We start from the raw sequence: 23,131 nt of genomic DNA on the forward strand, positions 1-23,131 counted from the left end.
GAAAAAAGGAGGAGATAACGAAGACCCATTTAGCTTGGCCCTAGGATAACAGGGCAGAGCAGCACAGTGAGGTGATGAGGACCCTGTGGCCCCTCTGGAGGGGATGGAAACACTGTGCCGTTCCCCCACGATGGCAGGCTGCGCATGGCTCACCGAGCCCCATTTATTACACAGACGGTTCTCAAAGGGTCCCAGCGCCCAGGGGCTCAGCCTGTCCCTGCGCAGGGTGGAAGCGGTCCAAGAAGTCCAGGTAAGCTTTCTTCTGTGGCGCAGCCACCGGGACGAAGTGCCCGCCGGGGTGGGTAAGGAGAACCGGCTCCACGAACCGTTGGGCCAGCTCCCTGCTGAGAGGGGCCGCGATGACGGCGTCGGCATCGCCCACGACGTGCAACGAGGGCAGGGCGATGGGTTCCTGGTAGAAGTGGCTGTGGGCCGGGGCGCGGCTGGCGAAGCCGGCCACCAGGATGGCGAAAGCCACGGGCTGGAAGCGGCGGTCGCCGCGGGCCCGCAGCGCGCACACCATGGCGGCCAGCGCCGCGCCCTGGCTGAAGCCCAGCAGCCCGTCGAAGGGCCCGCGTTCCGCCAGCGCCGCCGCTACGGCCGACAGCGACTCCTCCAGCCCCACGGGCGCCGCCGCCACCTCCCCCGCCTCAAAGGTGCCGGGCCCGGAGAACCACCAGCCACGAGGAGGGTCGTCATCGTCGGGGTCGTCCCCAACGCCCCCGGGCACGGCGTGCGGCGCGCTGAGCATCACCAGCTCGGCGCGGCCGCGCAGAGCCTTGCGCAGGGAACCGGTGCGCTGTCGAAAACGGCGCTCGCTCTGCCGGTACCCGTGCAGCGCCAGCAGCCGCAGGGGTCGCCCCTCCGACATGGCGCCCGCCGCCGGAAGTCCAGAGTGTCGCTTCCGGTTGGGTCGTTCCCCCCTCCCCAACCGAGACGCAGGAATGATGAGCAGAGCGCCGCGCCTGCCCACAGAGACACGCGTGTATCGGTGCGAGAATGGTGAGCAGACTGTCACACCACAGCGCTCAGCGCCCCCTGGCAGCGGGAGGCCCCGCCGCAACCGGACGGGACGAACAAACCCCCGGTACCACCGGTGGTGCCGCGGACGGCTCAGCCGCCCAGGGCAGCGTTCCCCGCGGGCAGACGGGCCGGTCCCTGCGGGCAGCGCTGTCATCGAGGCACGGGATGCGTTTCCATCCATTCCGGTGCCGGTACCGGGGGTCCCGGAGCACGGCGGCAGCGGGACGGGGTGCAGGCTGCATTCACGGGGCCGCTGGGTCCGCGGTGCTCGGCCCCTCTTTGACCTCCGTTGAGATGGGGGGCGGAGGCTGCTTTCCCTGCACCGGAGAGGGGGGTCAGGATGGGGGGGCGAGATTTGCGGGTCAGGATGGAGGGGGGTCAGGATGGGAGGGATCAAGAGGGGGGGCTGGGATTGGGGGGGTCAGGATGGAGGGGGTTAGAATGGGGGGAGGGATTTGGGGGTCAGGATGGAGGGGGTTGAGGATGGGGGGGCAGGATTTGGGGGTCAGGATGGGGAGGGTCAGGATGGGGGGTCAGGATGGGGGAGATCAGGATCAGGGAGTCAGGATGGGGAGGTCTGGGTGTGGGGGTCAGCCCCTGCCTGATCCGAGATGCTCAGCACACAACACCCCATGGGGCACGACTCGGGGAGCAGTGGGGCCGGGCAGGCGCTCGCCCTGGCCAGGGCTGGGGGGGCTCATGTGTCCCCTGAGCCAGGCTGGCACTGTGCTCGTTACCGTTCATCGGGAAGGAAGCCACGGGGTGGCGCTTTAAGCACACGCACCGGGCACTGTACAGCACCGCACACCGGCACTGTGCACCGTATGGCACCAGGCGTTCAACCCGGGCACCGTACAGCACCACACACTCTATAGCATCAGGTGTTCAACCCGCACCAACGCTCCCACCGCCTGTCCCCTCCACCCTGCGTGGCCACCAGGAGTGAAGGGACAGAGTGGGGACGCCCTGCCCTGATGCCATCCCATGCCCTGGTGATGCCACGCTGCCCACCTGGGCCGGCCGGCCATGGTGCAGAGGCTGCGTGCCAGCGTGGTTCACTGTCCACGGCCCCAGGGACTGGCTGGCGTAGAAGTCCATGGGGTACGGCTGTTGCCACTCGATGTCCTGGAGAGCCACCGCGGCCTGTGGAGGGGACAAGGAGCTGAGACCATGAGTGGCACCCACGTCAGGGAAGCCAGCGGTGCTGAGAGCTTCCACCGCAGCGGCTTGTTCAAGGCTGCTGGCGGTAAGTTCAAGGCACCAGGAACCCCAATGGCTTTACAAGAGATGGGAAATCCCAGTGGCACATCCGGACTGGGCACAGATGGGAAGAGGAGGGGACGCTGCTCAGCTCCAGGGATGTGCCCATCCTGGTGGCTCAAAGCACTGCAGCTCTGTGGGTGGTTCTGGGGTGTCCCCCCAAGCAGGAGGTGGGTGCTCACCTCATAGGGGGTCAGCAGTGGCTTGCCGAAGGCTTCTCCCCAGTCGATGGAGAGGCGGGGACAGGCCACCTGCACCCACCTGGGAAAGAAACACATAGCAACAAACAGGGATGAGCAGTTTGGGAAGAAGAAGCTGCAGTGAAGCCCTGCACCAACTCCCTGGGAAAGGAGCAGAGAGAGCAGGGAGCGAGAACCCTACTGTGCTGGAGCCACCCTGCTAGGGACAGTTACATCCCCTCCCTGTTCCGTGCACACACAGTGCCAGCCCAGGTGACCGCAGGACAGACGTTGTGGCTGGGTTTCCAGCAGGAACTGGAGGCATCTGGGGGACCCCAGTGCTGGAGGGGGTCAGCAGCACTCACACATCCACGTCAGGGAAGAGCCGCAGCTTGCTGGGGAAGATCTCGGACAGCAGCACCCGCACAAAGGGCCGGCCAAGGGCATGGAGACGGCACTCCAGGTGCTGCAGGGGGAAAAGACACCGGAGGGTTTAAGGCAAGCCCAGACAGATGCCCCTGGCCAGCCCCCCAAGACCTGCCCACAGCCCCTTCCCAGCTATCAGACCCTCTGTCGGTCCCAGCTCTGTCCATGTCCCCATAGCAGTCGCAGGCCAGGCGCGGTGACGGAGACTGTGGCCATGGCTCAGCTCTCCCCAGCGCGTGCCTCAGTCTAATGAAGTAATTACCGCTCAATGACAACAATCTGTTCTTGTTAGCGGCTGCCTTCCCTAGGATGCCCGCCTGCCATGGGCTGGCTGTGGTCAGGCAGAGGAGAGAAGCCCAGGAGGGACCAGGGATGTCCTTGTCCTTGTCCCCCACCTCCCTGTGGCTACAGAGGGACAGTGGCTGCCAAGATCTCGCCACCCTGCCCTGCCCACTGCTCCCTGTGCTGCCCCAAATCCCACCTGTGGCTGCCCAAAGATTTCCAGGTGTGAGGGGGCTGCTGTGCTCAGGGCACCCCAATTCCCTGGGGCAGGACACTGCAGTCTGCTCCCCTCACTCAGCCAGGGTATGGAAAGCAGCAGCCAAGCAGGGACAGTGAACCCAATAGGAAGTTCATCCAATTAAAACAAACCCAGGGAATTAATTGTCGAGCTGCCTGTGCAGGGGGCTCTCGGAGGCTGGCCAGCTCTCCCCAGTGAGGGGCAGGTTTAATGAGCCCTTCTCCAACCTCCCTCATCCGCTGCTAATTGTCCTACCCGCTCAGCTCAGCGTCTCGCAGATCCAGGCAGCAGCAACCGATGGGTTGCCCGCAGTACCAGGTCTACTTGCCCCGGCAGCGAGGTCACGCTGCCAATGGTGCCCTCGCTCCCCAGTCCTTCTTCCCCCCAGGAGCAACACCTGGTGCCCAGGTAGGCCCGTGGGAAGGGGGACGGTACCTGCAGGATGCCGAGGGAGCCCTGCCGCCCCAGCGTGCCCAAGATGAGGCCCCAGCAGCGGGCGCTGGCGGCGGTGCGGATGGCGTCCTGCCGAGCGCAGCGCATGCGCTCGTGGTCGTAGTGTTCCTGAGAGAAGACCTTGCTGTAGGGATCGTACCTGCAAAAGAGAGTCACATAATCATAGAATGCTTTAGGTTGGAAAAGAACTTTACAGGTCATCCAGTTCAACCTCCCTGCAGGAGCAGGGACATCTTGAACCAGATCAGGTTGCTTAGAGCCCAGTCCAACCTGACCTTGAATGTTTCCAGGGATGGGACCTCCACCACCTCCCTGGGCAACCTGAGCCAGTACCTCACCAACCTAATTGTAAACAATTTCTTCCTTATATCCAGCCTAAATCTCCCCTCCTTTATTTTAAAACCATTACTCCTTGCCCTGTCACCACAGCCCTTGCTAAAAAGTCCCTTCCCCGCTTTCCAGGAGCCCCTTTCAGCACTGGAAGCTGCTCTAAGATCTCCCCGGAGCCTTCTCTTCCCAGGCTGAACAACCCCAACTCTCTCAGCCTGTCCTCGTACGTGAGGTGCTCCAGCCCTTGAATCATCTCCGTGGCCTCCTCTGGATCAGTTCCAACAGTCAGGCTCACACGCGTCCCATCACCCAAACGATGCCCCCTCCCTCATTAGCACTAACTGCCTCCCACAGCATCTCTCCCCCCCATATGGCACAGAGAGGGGACGAGGAGACAAGGATAGGCTAAGACAGGTGTCCCACCACAGCCCCCCAGCACCTGGCACAGCTTGGGCTGCACGTTCAGCTTCGTGCTTGACTCCCCTCACCCTGTCCTAGCTCATCAATTATGAAGAAATCTTTGATTTGTTGCTTTGTTTGATGAGGAGAATTTTAATCAAATCCCACTCGGGTTTCGGCAGCTTCCCCAGCGCCATAAACCTGACGCGCGCCTCCCGTTAGTAACAAACGACCTACTAAGAAATTCAGATTTCACCAAATGGGCTCAGCCTTTCGCTCTTGATATGTCATCTGCTTTCAGCGGCCTCATCATCGCGCTTTATGGCCTCTGCCTGCAGCAGCGAGGCTTTAATGGCTGCACCTCCACAAGCTTTCACAGGTACTTGTCAAAATGTTTATATTCAGCTGGAGTAAATGGCTGGCGTTCATCTCCGCGCTGCACCTCTTCACCCACCCCGCGGCCTCTCGCCTGCCTGTGCCCACTGCAGGTAGCTGCCTGCCCACCTCCAGGGTGTGGGGTGCTCCTGGGGGGCACGGTGGGGTGCTCTCCACTTGGGGACCAAAGCGGGTGCCCCCAGGCTTGCTCGTACCTGTAGGCAGGTATCCCTGGGTTGGCGATCATGATGGATTCCAGGTGGAAGCGCCCATCACCCAAGTACCTGCAGAGTGGGGAGAAAGAACCGTGGCACATGGAAACAGCAGCATCCATCCCTGTCCCCACTGGTTTCCCATGCCTGAACTCCCATGCTGGGATCCGGAGAGCTGTGGCACACGGAAATAGCAGCAGCCATCCATGTCGCCAGTGGTTTCCCATACTCCTGCTGGGACCCGGAGCAGCAGGCACTGCCATTGCTCCCTTCCTCCATGCAGCCCCCCAGCACGTTGGCGTGGGAGAGGCAGCCGCGCTCAGGACAAGGGAAGATGCCTACACCGGTGTGGGGCAATCAGGAGCTGCTCCATCTCAACGGCTGGTTCTAGACGTTGCTGCTTCCATTTCTAATCGGATTTCAAGTCAGCAATTACATTTCAAAGCCTTTCATTCAGCTGCCCTAATGGAGTGAGAGCTCGGAAAATGAATTCAGACGTAAAACTTGACTAGATTTTGCCCTTAATTGGAGAATGACATTTTGGGAGATCAAAGCTAATTTGTCTGCAAAAGTTAGCCCCAGAGACGGGCAAAAGAAGAAAATAATGATGCGGGGAAGATGCAGGTACAGTGGCTGCGTGCACCTGCACGGCTGAGCAGTACCAGGGCATGACTCCTCCAGTGGTAAGAAGGACCCACTCTCATGGATGTGATGCCAGCCTGGCCACCCCTGCCTGCTCTCCTGATGCCCTTGGGGAGACGGAAAGCAGCACCTCAACCCCAGGGCGAAGCCGAGCCCCTGCTGACCCCCTGCCCCAGCAATCGTGAGCCTGGCTCCCTGCACAGCTGTGCTCAGAAAGGTGCCAGTGCCGCTGGGTGCCGGTGCTGTTCTCACTCAGCAGGGTAGGTGAGAAGGGGCTCAGCGGGGCCCGAATCCACACCTGGGCTCCCCAGCTCCCCCCACAAGGGTGGGGTCCTCGTATTTATTTATTCTGCAGTGCACTGTATTCACAGTACATTAAGCATTTCCATTACCTAAAATAATTAGGTGATAGGAAGCGAAGTGCTCCCTCTAATTTGCTGTCCTTAAATAAAATTAATGTTGCTGTGATGTTGGGCCCCAGCCATTTGTCTTTTCCAATTATCCACACGCCCTTCCATCTATTATCTATTCTGATATACGACTCAATTATTTCCTCTGTGCTACGAGCACACGCCACTCCGAGCAACACAGGGACCTGGAGGGAGCTCGTCCCAGCCCACGGATATCCTCCTGCCACCCCCCAGAACCACCCCACAGCCAGGCAGGGAGGATCTCAGGTACTTACACAATGGCATCTGTGTCCTGGGCAAGCCGGGGCGAAGTGCAGCCCAGGATCTCCCCTGGAGACAGCGGCTTGCATTGGGGCACACACACCTTGTACTGGGAACGCAGCTCCTGTGACGCTGCCTGCAGGAGACGGGGAGTCAGCAGGGAGAGACCGTGGCATAGAGCGTGGTTGAGGCTGGTGGCCCCCAGCACTGCTGGGGACCCTTGGGGACACCCCAGCCCTGGCAGTCCCAGCTTCATAGGACACCAGCAGGAATGGCTGTGCTGTTGTGCCCCAGCGGAAGGGAACCAGGCTGCTCGGGGAGGATAACAGCCCCTCACTGAGATGCTCAGCGAGGCTCAGGCAGCGTATGAATTAAAAGACAAGGGAAAATGCTTAACGCTTCGATAGCCCCGTGTTTAGATAGACATGGCTCAAGAGGCTCATTCATCTCCTCCCGTCCTGCCCAGCCGGCCGTTCAGGGGCAGGCAGACGGACCTGCCGGAGCTTCCCCTGCCGCTGCCAGCACTGCATCAAAATGCCAAGTGCTCCACCGCCTGCCCTGACATTTACAGAGCAGCTCCCGGGGGAGCCAGGGAGGGGTGCCGCCATGAAACATTGATCAGAGTTATTATAAAGTACTTCATCAACATTACGGCAGCAGCATATTATCGCAGCCACTCGTCACAGAGGAACCACTGCCACCAGCACCCCAAGTCAGCTGCTCCAGCCCCAGAGCCGGGGCAGGGAGGGACACAAGGGTTAAGGCAGGAACAGACACAAGCCTTGCACTGCCGGGCATTCCCATCTCACCTGCAGCGTGGAGACGAACTGGATAGTGCTGACGAGGGCCAGGGAGGTGCCCGCTGCAAAGTTGTAGCGAATGGTCTCCAGGAAATGGGATGTGTCGATCTTTATGTCCACGAACACATAGAGCATCTTCAGCCCCTGTGTGGCATCAATGGGAACTGGGGAGAGAAAGAGAGAGGGTGTGAGTGTGGGGTACACCCAAGGCTCCAGCGAGTCCCCAGCTCAAAACCAAGGGATAAAGCAGGTTGGGGGGCTCCGTACACCCCAATGCACCCCAGTGCAGTGCAGGCAGGCCAGGGTGGGCTGTGCCACCCTTCTGCCCACTCTGGCATCACGGGCAGAGGGTGCAGATAGGAGCTGTGGAGAGGACCCGCCAGTTTCTCTCCGGATAATGGCAGCCTGGGGAATCAATGAACACAAATCTAATTACCCCCAGTGCTAAGAAGGCTGTGTCACCACGATTAAGTGAATAATTAAAGTACACAGAGTCCATATCGATTCACAGCTCCGCATTCACTTCCCATTTTGGTGCTCTTCACCTGATCACAATTAAGTGCAAATTACTCCCTCCCGCTGGGCACGTGGGGCTGGGATGGAGAGGGCAAGTGCCTGTGTGCTTCGTGGGGATGCGTTCTGCCACCAAGCACGGGGCTCCCAGCAAGGACGGCAGCACCGAGCTGATGTCAGGAGCACCGTGGGCAGCCCGAAAGGAGCCCAGCACACTCTAAGCACCCTGTGGGTACCCCAGGGTGCCCTGAGAGCCACCCAGCCCAGTGCAGGCAAGGACCACACGGCCACGGGCAGCAGACGGTGGCCAGGCTGGGGACAGGCAGCCTAGCAGTCCCTGTCTGTCTCTGCAGGAAGCAGCTTCAGATGTGAATCCTGTCCCCTGAAGCAGGCTGGCACTTGCACTGGTGCACTCCTGAGCACTGCTGGATGCAGCCCCTTCCTCCCCTTCCTGCTGTTCATTCATGTAATAGCAGGCTACGAACCAGGAGTTTTATATCCCCTGTTCTAGCGGTGCCCATAACCCTCTTTCCGTAACAAAGGACCTAGTACAGATATTTATCACCGCAAACGTTCTCGCCGACTTAGCTTTCGGGACAGAGTCCTCTAGCAGGGAGTCAGTATTTCATACGGAGCCTGACGCAATTCTTCAAACCCATTTATATCGCCCCATAAATGTCCAGAACAGCCGCTGGCTGCTTGGAGCACAGCAGCGGCAGCAGGGATGCAAGTGCCTGCCACTCGTTACGGCAATTCTGCCGATCCACCTTAAAACCCAGAGCGTCTTATTGTTATTTTTGGGCTGATTCCATCCTGGGTGGACTTCAAAGTTAGCAGCATCTGGGACAGCAGCGCAGTTTCCATGGCAACTGGATCCAGAGTACCGTCAGCCTGGGGAGCACACAGCCTCCTCCTCCCTTCCCCGCCCAGCCTGCACTGTACTCGCTAAGCCGTCTTCGCCAGCCCCACACTGGCCGCTGGGCAAGTGGGACTCCCAGGCTGTCATTCCTGACTTCCCCCCAAGGCTGGCAGCCGTGGGGCAGGGAAGAGAGCAGCCCCATCCCTCCCAGACGAGCAGAGTCCCACTAAGCCTCAGTTCCATTGCTCTGCTCTTGGGGCTGTGACTCGGATGCTGCGACAGCATGCAACCAAGTAGGATGAGCACACCCTGCTGCCCCTGAAATCCTGCGCACGGGCAGCTGCCCAGCCAGCCCAGCCCTGCCCAAAGCCAGCAACTGAGGCTGAAGAACAGAAATCCCTTTGGGAAGGGATTAGCCCTTGGCATTAAGTCTCCAAGCTAGCATCAAGCAGAGCAGGGAGCCGCTCGCCACAGCACGGTGGCAGCAGCACAGCGTCCGCAGTGCCACGCACGGCCACCTTGGCAGCACCCCGGGGCCGAGTGTCACCTACTCAGGCAGCTGTGTCCATAGTGCACCAAGAAGTCAGCGCCCAGGGCCCGGGCCGTGTAGTCATCCACGCAGCATGCGCCGTAGGTCACGTCGCCCATCACCACCGCCTCTGCCTCTGTAAACCTGTGGGGAGGCACAACAGCAAGGGTCACGGCTGGCTGCTGTCACCACAGCCCACATCCTGACCCCCAGCCCCGCAGCACGCCACTACTGGGGGACCCGGCGCTGCCACCGAGCCCCTCGCCACGCGCCAAAGAGGACGAACACTGGCTACTCTCAGAGATGTCAACATGATTAAGCTGGAGAGCGGTAATCCGCCTCTTCAATTGGGTAAAGCTGTTTGCAATTCAGCGGATTATCCGCTCATCAAACAATACGCTGCCAGCTTCCTAATGCTCCAGTGGGGAGAGGAGCAGAGGGAGACCCGGCGCAGCGTGGTGCTGCTGCTCCTGCCAGCTAGCCCCAGGGACCAGAGCCACCGGGATGAGCATAAAATCATCTCAGCTTCCCCACAAAGCACTGTCCCACTGTGCCTGGGTGTTGCAACAAGCTGATGCACCCCAGGCTGCACCCACGGGTGCTGTTTTGGCCAAGTTGGATGTGCTCCAGGAGCAGCTGGTGCTTAGGTGGCAACGAAGAACACGTAGCAAACGCTGGCACTGTCCCCCATCCCTGCTCCAGCATCCCGGTGCTCCAGCCTAACCCACCCACCACTGGAGGGGCACACACAGCACTGGGTGCCAAAGCTGTGGTTCTAGCACGATTTAAAGGCCCCACCTCTGTGGGTGTTTTATTGCACCGTTTCGGGGGATCATTAGCTTGGCTGCCTTCCCAGGGAGCTGCTGTGGTAGTTTACGGATGAGAGCAGGTATTGAGATGACAAAGCCCTGCGTCTGGAGGGGCTGCTTAAACCAGATGCTAAATCCTTATTTATGCTGAGGCTGCACCCAGGGCCGTAGCTCGGTGCCAGTGGGGTCCCCCCGCTGTTGGTGCAGGACTGGGATGAAAGGGCTGGAGGAGGTGGGGGCCAACGCACAGCATCACCCCTCCTTGGCACCCAGTGCTGGCTGGGGGCCAGGGTCCCGCACGCTCCCCCCTGAGCGCCACGCAGGGAGCGTTACGTCGGTGGCAAGAATAGAAATGGTGGGCAGAGCTGGGCAGATGGCAGAAGGTGGAGAAATGGCGGAGCGTGCTGAATATTAACAGCTCCGGCCTATCCATCAGTGCCTGAGGAGGGGGACAGGGGAGCGACTCTGCTGGAGCATCCCTGGAGACAGGGCAAAGCCATTCCCACCTTCCATGCCCAGCCTGGGCACTTCCAGCTCCCTGCGGTGTCCCGAGGACTGAGGATGCAATTGAGGACCATAAGATGGACCAGATCCTTCCCAGCACTCAAATCCCGCGGTCCCTCGCTGCCAGTGTGGCCCAGATGGGAAGACGTCTCCTGTGCTGCCTGCACGGCTGCACTGTGGGGCTGGGGTCTGCCGGCGAAGGTTCGAGAAGTCTCTTTCCAACCCCTCTGAGCCCCTAGCCCCTCCTCTAATGAGAGGTGATGAGATGAACATGAATCAGACTCCACACATCTCAGCAAAAGTGGAAAATTATTCAGCTCCTTAAGATTCAGGACGGGGAGGTCTGACTCAGAGCGGCAGCCAGCGCCGCTTAATTTTTTATAGATTAAAATGTATGCAAATTGGCCCAAACCCCAGAGAAAGTCCCTGGGGGTGAAGAGCAAGAAAGTGAAATAGCAACGGCAGAGGGAGGGGGGCAGAGGCTGGAGGAGGCGTCTGTGGCCCCTGCATGGCGTGTGGGGCTGCAGCCCGTGGCACGTGGCCACCAGCCCACGCGCAGGGGGAGAGGGGGTTGAGCCCAGCCACGGCGAACCATCCTGCTCTATCTGCTGGGAGCAGAGCAACAGCTGGGCAAAACAAAGAGGCCACAGGATGATGCCCAGTGAGGAGGGAGCCCAGTGGTGCTGCCACCCTGGCTGGTGAGACTGGAAGGGTGCCGGCAATAGAGGCGCAGAGGCACCAGGACGGCATGCACCGCAGTCACCCACACCGGATGGTCGAGCGGAGCAGCAATCATCTCCCGAGACAAATCAAAGGCAAGCACGGGGCCTTCCCTTGATGTTTTAATCAGCTCGGTGTCGCCGGAGCCTTTCATCAAACTACAGAGGAAGGGAACATCAATTAGCAGCCACCTGCCTCTGACGTGGGCCAGGGAGCTGCTAACCAACCAGACCTGACCAGGATGCAGGACAGGGGTGGCCATGGGAGCATCCTTGAGGGTGTTTCGTGTCCCCACAACTCCTCGCAGAGGCAGACGGGTCCCACTTGTGTGCCGGCAGGGAGGACGTGGTGACGGGGCTGTCCCCACCCTGTGCAGAGCTGCTCACTACAGCTGGGAGCTCATGAATATTGAACACGTGGGGAGGTTATTCATCTTTTACGTCCCGCAAACCCGGGCTCATTCTGAAAAACCGCCTGGCCTTAGCATTTTTCTCATCTCCCCCTAATTCATTATCTCCTTCTTTAAACAGATGGCTCCCAAAATCCCATTTATAAAGAACCGTGCTCAGCACTGGCAGGACGCATGCCTGGGCGGGCCAGGTCCCGGCCCTGATCCCAGCTGCTGGGACACCCAGACCCTCCCAGCCTCTCTCTTGGAGGTAACAGTGACCCAGGAACAAGTTTGGGGGCTGAAAATGCTGGGACAGAGATGGATATGTACAAGGCCAGCATGTTCCCAAGCGTGGGGCGGCCAGTCTCCATCACCCAAGCACAGGCACTGGGCTGGAGCAGCCCTGATTTATCCTGGCCCCTCGACAAATAAATGAGAGCGTTTGCTGCTGGCAAGAGCACGGGGTCCCCTGACACCGTGGCAGCGCGTGAGTGATACCGAGCTGGTCCTCACCTCGTGAACCAGAGCTGCTCTCCCTGGCAGAGCGGAGACCTCAGCCCCAGCACATCCATCGTGCCTGGATCCAGCAGCCCTTGGCAGGAAGGGCAGTGGGCTGAGAGCGGCTGGCCCTGGCACTGCAGGGCTGCTGGAGGATGGGGCTGGCACCGAGACGCACCCGTGTGCCCAGATGAGGATGTGGAGTGGGCTGCTCCTTGCTCCACGGTCACCTGCCTCCTTGCACATGGCCCTTCACAGCACAGTCACACTGTGGCACAGTGTCACCTTCCCACTGGGAAACGCCTGGCGATAAGCAAGAAGGTTTTGCTCAGCAAACACCGCACAGCTTGTCGCTCAAAAGCAGAGCCCCATGAGCACCCCATAACCCCTACATCCACTGCCTGCCCCACCACACCCAAGCCCAGGCCATGCCAGGGAGGAGCGGCAGCGACTGCCGCTGTCTCAGGACACAGGGGGGCTGAGCACAGCCCCAGCCAAGAACAATGAGCTTCATTAGCGGAGAAACCCATCACCAAGCCCCATTAGCAGACTCCCAACTTCATTAACACAGGAAGACTGTGCGTAATTAAAATAATGAGTTTGCAATTTGCCTGCGAAGGGCACTGGGAGAGCCCCATTGCAGCAGGGCAATCAGAGCCAGCGGGGTAGGACCGGGAGAAGGGCAGCCCCCCAGAAGCAGCCGTCCCAGCGGGGTCCCCTCCCGTGAGGGAATGGATGTGGCACCTCGATGTCTTCAAAGGGGGTGCCAGGGCCAGCCCTGCCCTCTCAAAACTCATATCCTGGGGACACTCCAGCTTTGCTGGCCTTGCAGCTGCAAAGAAACCGAAGTCAGGCAAACCAAGAGCACAGAGCTTAACGAATCGTAAAATCATGGAATGGTTTGTGTTGGAAGAGATCTCAAAGCCCATCCAGTTTCAAACAAAATGGTGGGATCCAGTGGATCAGGCCCCATCCAACCTGGCCCTGAACACCTCCAGCGACAGGGCAGCCACCACGTCTCTGAAAGAACATGCTGGTGGCAAAGCCACTGCAGCCATCCCGCAGCAACAGTGCCTGTCCCCTCTTCCTCACGGCTTGGCCATGGCACTGCCCATCAGTGCCAGCTCCATGGGCTCTGTGAGGGCACCAGGAGGTGGCAGGGACATGAGGAGGTGGCACTAGGCACATGGTGGTGGGCACCACACCTGCACTGGCACATCCCAGCCTTGGGAGGGGACAGCCTTATGGACATCCCCACCTCCCCCTGCCCAGTCCCCCCATGCCGTCACCACCCAGGCTGAGGTTTTAAACATCACCAGTGAAGTGAGAACTTAATTCTCCCTAATGATGCTGTTGCGCGGTTAATGACGGTGATTAAATTCCCCTGCACAGCGTGCTGCACCACACTGCAAGTGTCTCCGGGTTGCGCCTAAAGGACAAGGGGAGAAGGAAAGGCAGCGCCGGTTGGCGGAGCTACGGCACTGGGATATCGGGGCCAGATCCTGATCTGTGTGAGCATCCCAGGACAACCCTTTGGGGCCTCCTAATGATGCCACCACTTCACCATGGCACTCAGTGCCACACTGCTCAGTGGCACATCACAGATCTGCCTCACCAGGGGACCTGGTGCCCTTGTCCTGCCATCCACCAACCCCAGGAGGGGACAGTCTGTGTGGCACCGGGCATTTACCAGGCATACCGACCCTCAGGGGCGTTTTTTGTGCCCGCTATCACAGCTGCAGGCCAAAGTGGGGCCATAACAGGGCATTTCAAGCCATGCCAGAGCTGCTGGGCTGTGTGCACGATGTCTAACTCTCTGCTGCTCAATCAGAGATGACTCAAGAGCCCCTTGTCACTCTCAAACTCCTCGCACGCTGTTGGGCACACCATGGCGTGGTCACTGGGGTGCTCTACACACCACTGCACTCCCTTGTGTGGGTGCTCCCAAGCTATGGGGCCATGGGGAGGTGCTCAGGCCATGGCAGGGCAGCCTGTATGGGCATCGGGATGTCCCTTGTCCCCCCTGCCATCACCCATCCCTGCTGCCGAGCCACGTCTGATTTGCAGGAGCTGCTTGCCCCGTCGCGGCGCGGGCAGACGGAAGGATTAGCAGCTGCGAAGCCTGACAGCCGACTTTATTAACAAGGAATCAAAAGCCCAGCTGAGAGCCCAGCTGATCCGTCTGCTCCAGCCCCGGCGCAGAGAGAGGAGGGGTCCGCTGATGGCTGAGTCCCCCCACCAAGCACAGGGGGTACAGCTGTCGCTTCCCTGGCATAACGATGGGTGGGTTGGGGGGCTGCCCCCCTCCCCGAGCCATGGTCCGAGTCCCCCCACGCGCCTCTCCACGCAGCCGCCCCCCAGCACGAGTTACCCTCTGCTGAATTGCATCAGCCGTGACAAACAGAGCCAATTTGGAAGGTGCCGCGAGAGCGTCGTGATGTGTTTTCGGCAGCCCCGCCAGCTCAGCAGACCCCAGCCCTGCCACCCCCCCATGAACCTGGCCATTCGTCCCAGCGCACGTTCGATAATGACAAACCTATTAATGCTAATTAACTGGGCCTCATGCTGGTCAACGCTGTAAGTGCACTCTCGATTTCAAAGGCTTCAGGCTGAGAAGCCCACCAGCCTTTCCGGAGGCATTGCTTGTGACACCTCAGCTACATCTTCATCCCCGCAGCCCCTCAGGGTTCAGCGAGTGCCCGTACAATGCTGAGGAGCAGGAATGAGGCGCTGGGGGTCCCCATCCCACAGCCCCCATCCTGTCCTTGCTGGGTATCCCTGGAAGCCTGCTCACTCCCCACTGATGTGGGGGACATGGTGACGTGACCATCCCATTGCATGAGGGCAGACGGACATACAAACCACACCTGAGCCGCCCATGCTGCGGCAGAGTGAGGCTTCATCCCCGCTTTCAGCCATTCCCAGCACCGCCAGGCCACAGCACAAATGTTTTATTTAAAGGCAACTCCAGCAGAAGGGATAAACATTCCAGCTGAGTGGCAGCAGACACGGTTGAGCTGGAAGGCGCTGGGATGGGCACCATCACCGCAGGGGCACCAGCTCTGTAGCCACTACCAAGAGCACACAGAGGACAGGGAGCTCACTGGCACCCCCAAACCCCAATCTCTCCTAGCAAGGACGGGGCAGGAGATTGCAGGGATGGGCTGGGGAGGGGGGCTGCTCACTGGGCAATGCCCCCCGTGGGTTCAGGTATCCCCGGCACGCTCAGTGCTCTGTCCCCAGCGGGAAGGGAACACGCCACCCTGGGGCTGACAGTATCCAAAGCCCCCATCTCCAGCCTGGCCACAGCAGCCACTGCCAGAGCACACGGCTGCAGCGATTCCCGTCACGTCGGAGCCTTGTCCAGCCCCAGCGCAGGTTGAGGAGGGCCAGCAGGAGCAGCGGCCGAGCTGCAATTCCACATTAATACTAGCGATGAATATTAATAGCGGGAAGAGGCAGGTTCTAACGAGGCCACCTGCCGATTCACACCTCACCTACAGCAACGCAATCGGGTCCCAAGCGTGTCCCTGAGAGAGCGGGGACAGGGTTGGGCTCACTCCTGACAGCATCCACAATCCTCCAGCTGAAAGCGACAGTTCCCAGCACAGCCGCATCCCCAGCCCCAATCACAGATGGTGTTCCCGACAAGGGACCGGCACTGGGGTGTTTCTGGGTGCGGTGCAGTGGCAGCGAAGGAAGGATATGGCCCTTCTGCTCAGCCTCAAAGCCATCCCCCATCCGATCGCCAACCATCGGTGCTGCCACGTTCCTGCTCTTGGCCAGGCGCCTCTCCCCATGCAGCACCCGTCTCCCACTAGCACCCCTTACCCCCTGCGGGGAGGAAAAGTCCAACAGGAAAGCCAGCACCCCGGCATCCACCGAGAAGTGGGGCTTAAGGTTTCATTCAGATAAAAGAGCCCCTTAATCCGCTGCCTTTGAAGTCAGAGACATGAAAGCGGCTGGGTGCCAAAGCTGGAGAGGAGGCAGCTCCGCTTAAAGGGACAAACCCACGCAGAGCCGCCTGCACTGGCACCCATCCCCTCTGCCCCCCCGCACTCATCCCCTGCCCACACCCACCTTCCCACCACTCCCACGCCCAGCCCGAGCGTGGGGCTGCCACAGTCCCACAGGGGAAATGAGGGGACAAAGCCCACAGGCATGGTCACCTCCCCACCTGGAATGCCACTGCTCAGCTAGGGATGGTGGGGAGACAAACCTGCTCTCGCCCTGTGAAGGCAGCTTTTACTAATGAGTGCCGCAACCCTGATGGCAGCCGAGGCACGCGGTGCTATTAGCACTAATTCATGGGGAGAAAACAGAGAGGGGCTGGGGAGGGGGCAGCCACAGTGGGGAGAAAGACAGCAGGTTAGGAGGGAGGGAGACAAAATCAACACTAAGGAGATTAAGGCAAATTTTTGCAAGGTGCCTCCACTCGTTGCTGCTGCAAAGTCCAGCTCCTCTCCGTGTCTCCCACCTCACCTCCCAGGCAGCACATAAAATCAGGCAAGGAGCCATGAGGAAAGGGCTGCCCGGCAGGAGTTGCTTGCAGTCACCCCCTCTGGGCCATCATTGTGGCCTCAGGTCTCTCCGGCTGGAGAAAGGCTGTGCTGCCCCAAGAGTGGCACAGCCAGACCGCGGCTGCAGGGACAGAATGGGGCAATGGGGGAGGAGGGCAGGGGACCTGTGTGGCAGCGGTTGACCCCACTGCCAGCCCTCCTCTCACCAGCTGCGCTGCCACGGCGAGCGCAAAGGCACCGAGCTGGCGTCAGCCGGTTGTTAACACGGCTGCTCCCCGGCTCCACCACCCCCGAGAGGGCCCTGACTCTCATCAGCAGTTCTGCAGAGCAGTGAGGGGAGGAGAAGCCAAGCAGCAAGGAAGGACCGGGCTGGCGCGGTGCCTGTCCCCAGAGCTGGCGGCGGGTCACTGTGACCGGCCTCAGGGCAGTGGCATCCCCTGCACCCAGCCAAGCTGTGGTCGAGATGTCCCCACGTTGGCAGCTATGCCAGGGCCCCTCACATCCCCCTGGGCCTCATCCTGCCCAGACAGCGCCTGTCCAGTGGCCCCCATCCCCTCACCAGCTCCCAAAGCAGAGCAAGAAGAAGCTGGAAAAGCTGTTGTCTTACCGCTCAATGATGTCCGCGATGGTGCAGGCGAACATAAGAAGCCCTTCTGGCATCTGCAGGGCCACTGGGAAGAGAAACAGCCCCAGGGTTAGGAGGGGCTGCCCCAAAGCCCCCTGCAGGGGCAACGCACCCAGCTCAAGTGGCATGAATGACCCTCCAGAAAACAGGCAGAAACGGGCTAGAACTCCCAGTGACTCCAGCAGCCAGGATGCATGCAATCCTGCCTTGGGCCGTATCCATCCTCCCGCTCATGCTCAGCCCCTGCACACACACTTCATCTCTTTTTGAACCCGCTGACACCGCTGGTCACTCTTACTTCCCGCTGTAATGAGTTCCATGTTTTAATTATGTGCTGCACAGGAAAAGGTACTTTCTTCTGTTTATTTTAAACCTGTTCCTAATAATGTAAACGCGTGCCCCTGGTTCTCCTGGTACAAAGAGTGAATAATCATCTTCTATTCAGCCTCTCTGCATCCTTCACAATTCTATTTCCCTCTATCATATCCCACTTCGTTCATCTCTTCTCCAGCTAAAGGATCTAAATCTATTTAATCTCTCCTTGTACAGAAGCTGTTCCAAACCTTTGATCGTCCTTACTGCCCTTCTCTGCGCCTCCCCTCCCTGCTTCTCTCTTTTGGGAGGGTGGCCGGCAAGACCACAGAGTTGTGCCTATCAGGAATTTATTCATCAGTGAATAATTCCCAGTTTGCTCCCCCTTCGCAGATGGGAACAATCCCTTTGTCTCTGCAGCCCAGCTGGGCCCCCCGGCTCCTGGGGTCCAGCCAGGAGCCTCCTCCAGGTCTCCCCAGCTGCTCCAGGGTGGTGGGAAGGAGCACAGACCATGCTGGTGAGAGGAATGGAGGAGGCCCCATCGATCCTGTTGTCGTTTCACCTCCCGATCCCACTGACATCCCAGCTCCAGCGATATCCATCCAAACACCCCTCTTCACATCCCCCTCCAACAGAAACCCCTGTGCTGCCAAGCCCAGCCTGCTGGCCAGCAGGGAGCTGTGTTAAAACCTAGCCCAAAACGAGCTCATCCCACCCACAGGGCCTAAGGAATGCTATGTATGCTCTGCTTGACCTGGCAGGGCCACGCAGCTCTGGGTCCGAGCATCCCCAGCCTGTTTGGGACCACCCTCCATCCTGGACTAGCGCCCAAAAGCAGACCTGCACCCAGCAAGGGCTTGGCAGGAGGCAGCTGGGTTGCTTTCCGCTGGCACAAGGCCACGGGGACAGGGGGTGACAGGCCAGTTCCCCTCAAATCCCGCAGCAGGCAGGGTGCAGGCAGGGAGGCTGCGTTCCCCCAGCAACAAGCCCCTGGCTGGGCTCTGCACGCACAGATTTTTAAATCCCAGCACGGCTGGCTGGCTGATGGGCTCCGCTCCCAGCTCCGAAGCCTAAATCCCAGCCGCATATTTACATTTAATTAGGCAGTGCCAAGCAGCAAAACACAGTAACGAAAGCTGGAGCGGCACGGCTGGGCAGCCTCACCGTGCCCTGGTGGGCAGCCCTGTCTCCCACACCGCAGCCGGACCGGACTGGGTGGCCCCGCAGCCTCCAGCCCCCTGGCCTCACAGCCGGGACAGTCAGCGACATTCCCTGGCTCACACGGCATTTCAAATCTGGCCCTTCTTGGAGCCCCCAGCACTGAACAGCCCCATGAGGAGCCCTCACCCACATGCAAAGCCAGGGTGGGGACACTGGTGACACCCAGGGACGGCGACAGAGGCTCCATGCCCCAATGATGCCCGTAGCAAATCATACATAGAAACGTGGTTCAGCCACAAAGGGATGCGCACAGCAGGGATGGGGGACAGCACTGGCACCACACTACAGCACCTCAGTCCCTGCTCCAAGGCCACCACGGCCACTCGTCACCCCTCTGGGACTACAGCAACCCCCTGAGGAACCCCAGGGAAGGTTCAGACCAGAACGTAGTGTGGCCCAGCTCTCTGTCAGCCTTTCCAGCTCCCAGAGGTAGGCGTTGTAGGGCTCCCCCTGCTCGGCCCCGCCAGCGTGGCAGGAAAGCACGGGGAGAGAGGAGAGCAGCAGGGACCTGGCCGGCATCCCAGACACATCTCACAGGCTGACAGGTCCGCGCAGCTCAACCTGTCCTGTCCGATATGATTATGATCCAGAGATACAGATCTATTAACCCATCTCAAGGGGAAGAACACTCGCCAAGACAAAGCCTAAACATGCTGGGACTCACTGGGCAGCTCAGCGCCACTCTTGCCCCAGCAGCATCGGCCCCACGCGCTGATCCAAGCAGGTTCCTGCTGCTGAGGAGCTCAGTGGCACCAACTCACCATGCTGCACCCCAAAACCCCTCATTGCCGGGGCTCGTGCTCACCCTTCTTGGCCTGAGCCTGTCGGATCCGCCAGATGGTCTTGGGGATCTCAAAGTTGTAGTTTCGGGGCAGAGCCTCTGCTGCCTCCCGCAGCTCCACGTTACTGAGGATCTCCTCGGGGACCTGCTGCGCCGCTCGCCGCCTGGGGCCTTGGGCTGTGGGACAAACGTGGTGGCTAGTGATGAAGTGGGCATGGGCCACCACCTGGCTGCCCTCATACCATTCCCAGTAATAAGCGGACTGGAAAAGGCGGTGGTTTTCTGCTGTTCACACTGGGAGCAAGTTGCTGGCATTTGTGAGTTCAAATCAGCTTTTTACTCCCCTGAAAACAGCTACGTGAAACCACACAACCGGGGCTTGCTCTCTGCCAGCCAGGGAGGAACCGAGCACAACCTCTCACGGTTCATCCCTCGTGGGTCCTTCCTGCCCTATCACAGGGAGCCTGTTATCCTACCATGAAAAAGGCAACAGCCGTGGGGTGATCATAGAATCACTTGGATGGAAGAGAGCTTTGAGATCATCAAGTCCAACTGTGGTGTTCACTACTAAACCAGATTTCCAAGCACCTCATTTGTGTTTTAAATAATCCCCAGGGTCAGGGACTCCACCACTGCGGTTAGGGACTCCACCACTGCCCTGGGAAGCCATTCCACTGCTTGAGAACTCTTTTGGTGAAGAAATTTTTCCTGATGTCCAATCTGAACCTCCCCTGGCACAACTCGCAGCCATTCCCTCTCATCCTATCGCCTGTCACTTGGGAGAAGAAACCAGCACCCACCACACCACAACCTCCTTTCAGGCAGTTGCAGGCAGCGCTGAGGTTTTCCCTCAGCCTCCTTTTCCCCACATTAAACCACCCCAGCTCCTCACAACCCCCGTTCTCAGCCTTTTGCCCCCAGTTTGTTCCCTTTCCCTGGATGCGCTCCAGCCCCTCAATGACTTTCTTGTAACGAGGGGCCCCATCACTTCTTGTGATGCCAGCCCCTCCCAAATCAGCCCCCGCGTACAGCCGCCCCCCTTACAGCTCGCTAAAGCCGCTGATCGGCGGGGGAGTGACAGCAGGGGGGGATTATTCACTCTTTCCAACCCAACCCCTGCACTCATGAGCCACCAAACCCACGGGGAACCAGTTAAAGGGACAGCTGGGCCGGGCCGGAGGCGGGGGAGGCCGGGATGGTGGCTCCGTCCGCCGTCCGCCTCCTCTGCCACCAGCCCGGGCTTGTAAGGGCACTCGATGAACCGGGATGGGCCCACCTGCAACAGGAGCCGGAGCGGCGCTCCCGGCGCTCATGGAGGCCGCCATGGCTGTGGCGCACGTGCAGGCGGGCAGGCAGCACTAAGCGAGCCCCGCGCTAGGCCAGAGCAGTCGCTGGACGAGAGATCGAGCGCGCCGACGGGGCGGGACGATGGGATTGGGGGGGGGGGGGGCGATGAGGGCACAGGGTGAGTCTGCGTGTGCAAGAGGGTGGTGACAGCGTGTGACAAGCGCTGCTTGCGTCGAGGCTGTGGCCCAGCTTGCAGCCATCGGTTGTGATAAGTGCTGCTCCCGTCGGGGCTGTGCTCCAGGTTAGAGCCCCACGTTGTGACAAACTGTGACAAGTCACATCTAGGCTGTGCTCCAGCCCAGAGCCCAGAGTTGTGACAAGCACTGCTCACGTCGAGGCTGTGCTCCAGCGTAGAGCCCTGCGGTGTGACAAGTGTTGCTCACGTCGAGGCTGTGCTCCAGCCCAGAGCCAAGGGGTGTGACAAGCACTGCTCACGTCGAGGCTGTGCTCCAGCATAGAGCCCTGCAGTGTGACAAGTGTTGCTCACGTCGAGGCTGTGCTCCAGCCCAGAGCCCAGGGTTGTGACAAGCACTGCTCACGTCGAGGCTGTGCTCCAGCTTGCAGCCGGTCCCACTCTGACGCAGGGATGGGGAGGGGGTACCAGAGCCTTTGCCAAAGTGAAGAGTACTTGTCCTCCCACCCTACCTGTGTCAGGAGCCTGCGAGGCGTGGGGCAGGAGGGACACAGGGGTAGCAGGGACCCCCGGGGGCGGCAGGGGACCGGAGAGGCTGCAGAGTACCCCCGGGGACAGCAGAGACCCTCAGAGGCCGGAGGGTAGTGGAGAGGCAGCGGAGACTCCTGAGGGGCAGTGGGGACCCCCAGGGGCGGCAGGGGACCGGGGGGACAGCGGAGACGCCCCGGGACAGTGGGGCACCCTGTGGACATTAGGGAGCCCAGGAGTCAGCGGGGATCCCGGTGGGATAACGGGACCCCCGGGGTCACAGACGGGACGGGGCGGGAGGGATCGCCCGGGGGGCAGCGGGGTCCCGGGGCGGTGAGGAGGGCAGGGACCGGGGAGGCAGAGGGGACAGCAGCGCTCCCCGTGCCGAATCCGTACCCCCGGTGGGAGAGCAGGGTCCCGGTAGGGCGGAGGGGAAAGAGGAGGGGGGGCGGTAGGGACCCCAGATGGGTGGCAGGGACAGTGCCGCGGCGGAGAAGACCGGGCTGACAGCCGGGACCCCGGTGGAGTGGCGGGACCGGGGCGGGACACCGGGGGGTGGGGGGAAGGGTACAGCGGGGACGGTGCAGACGGGACAGCGGGGACAACCGGGACCCCGGAGGCGCGGAGGGGACGATGCAGAGTCCCGGTGGGATACGGGAACACCGGGGGACGGTGAGGTCGGTAAGGGCGGTGCTGGGCAGAAGGGACAGCGGGGACAACCGGGACCCCGGCGGCAAGGTGGGAGGTAGCGAGGGGGCAGAGCTCCGGGGCGACACCGGGGCACCGGGGCGTGGGGGTGACAACGGAGCCTGGAGGGACCGATGAGCCCCATGGGGGCGGCACAGGACCGCGTCCCACCGCGGTGCGGCGGCGGAGGACGGTGAGGAGGGCAGGGACCGTGCTGGGCAGACGGGACAGGGGGGACAACCGGGACCCGAGCGGCGTGGGGCAAGGGCAGAGCCCCGGTACGGTACCGGGACCCCGGCGGAACTGGGCAGGGGCGACGGGAAGGAGCCCCGGTGGGATACGGGGACACCGAGGGGTGACAGCGGAGCCCGGAGGGACCAAAGAGCCCCGTGGGGGCGGCGCCGGGCCACGTCTCCCCCCCGGTGCGGCGGAGGGGCCGGTGCGGCGGGGGCCGGGAGCAGCGGCACTTTCACGAAGTGTCCACGGGAGGCGGGAGAGGCGGCGGCAGCGGCGGAGGAAGGGGAGGGGGGGCCCGGCCGGGCTCGCCCAGCCCAGCCCAGCCCTGCCCAGCCCTGCCCGCCCCGTCGCGGCCCCGCCCCGCCCTGCCCAGCCCTGCCCGCCGCTGCAGGCAGCGCGGCACCGGCACCGGCACCGGGCACCCCTTGATAGGCTCGGCCCGAGGGGGTGGGGGGCGGCGGCCGCGGCTCCAGCCCCGAGGGGGCGGCTCCCCCCCTAAAAGCGGGCGGCGGGACGGGCGGTGGGCAGAGGCGCGGCCGCCGCTCCCCGGTGCTCCGGGGCCGGTGCTCCCCGGTACCGGCGCTCCGCGGTACCGGCGCTCCGGGGCTGGTGCTCTCCGATATCGGC

General features: G+C 61.1%; 1 protein-coding gene across 2 annotated transcripts; it reads right to left on the minus strand.

Annotated features, from left to right (window-relative positions):
- Window positions 1-1,123: 1,123 nt before the first annotated feature.
- Window positions 1,124-20,992, minus strand: DPH1 (diphthamide biosynthesis 1). 2 transcript variants are annotated; one of them, XM_009560263.2, is made up of 12 exons: window positions 20,849-20,992; window positions 19,597-19,749; window positions 17,241-17,304; window positions 9,214-9,335; window positions 7,300-7,454; window positions 6,505-6,626; window positions 5,181-5,249; window positions 3,844-4,000; window positions 2,828-2,928; window positions 2,466-2,544; window positions 2,035-2,166; window positions 1,124-1,340 (listed from the first exon to the last, which is right to left on the minus strand). In XM_009560263.2, the coding sequence occupies exons 1-12, from the start codon at window positions 20,895-20,897 to the stop codon at window positions 1,266-1,268; spliced, it is 1,278 nt and encodes a 425-aa protein (XP_009558558.2). In that variant the 5' UTR covers window positions 20,898-20,992; the 3' UTR covers window positions 1,124-1,265. The 2 variants fall into 2 exon arrangements, with proteins under 2 accessions (XP_009558558.2, XP_053941180.1); XM_054085205.1 differs by lacking the exons at window positions 19,597-19,749; window positions 20,849-20,992 and adding an exon at window positions 12,129-12,416.
- Window positions 20,993-23,131: the final 2,139 nt, after the last annotated feature.

This window comes from Cuculus canorus, chromosome 20, assembly GCF_017976375.1.
Source record: "Cuculus canorus isolate bCucCan1 chromosome 20, bCucCan1.pri, whole genome shotgun sequence".
NCBI lineage: Eukaryota > Metazoa > Chordata > Aves > Cuculiformes > Cuculidae > Cuculus > Cuculus canorus.

What these genes read in the sequence shown, in the direction of transcription:
- DPH1 (XM_009560263.2), bottom strand. Translation starts at nt 20,897, where the DNA reads ATGGCGGCCTCCATGAGCGCCGGGAGCGCCGCTCCGGCTCCTGTTGCA. An exon ending in CAGGACACAGATGCCATTGT is followed by an intron (nt 5,250 to 6,504) that starts GTAAGTACCTGA and finishes CCCACTCTGCAG; the next exon opens with GTACTTGGGTGATGGGCGCT. An exon ending in CACTGCTGACCCCCTATGAG is followed by an intron (nt 2,167 to 2,465) that starts GTGAGCACCCAC and finishes TCCCCTCCACAG; the next exon opens with GCCGCGGTGGCTCTCCAGGA.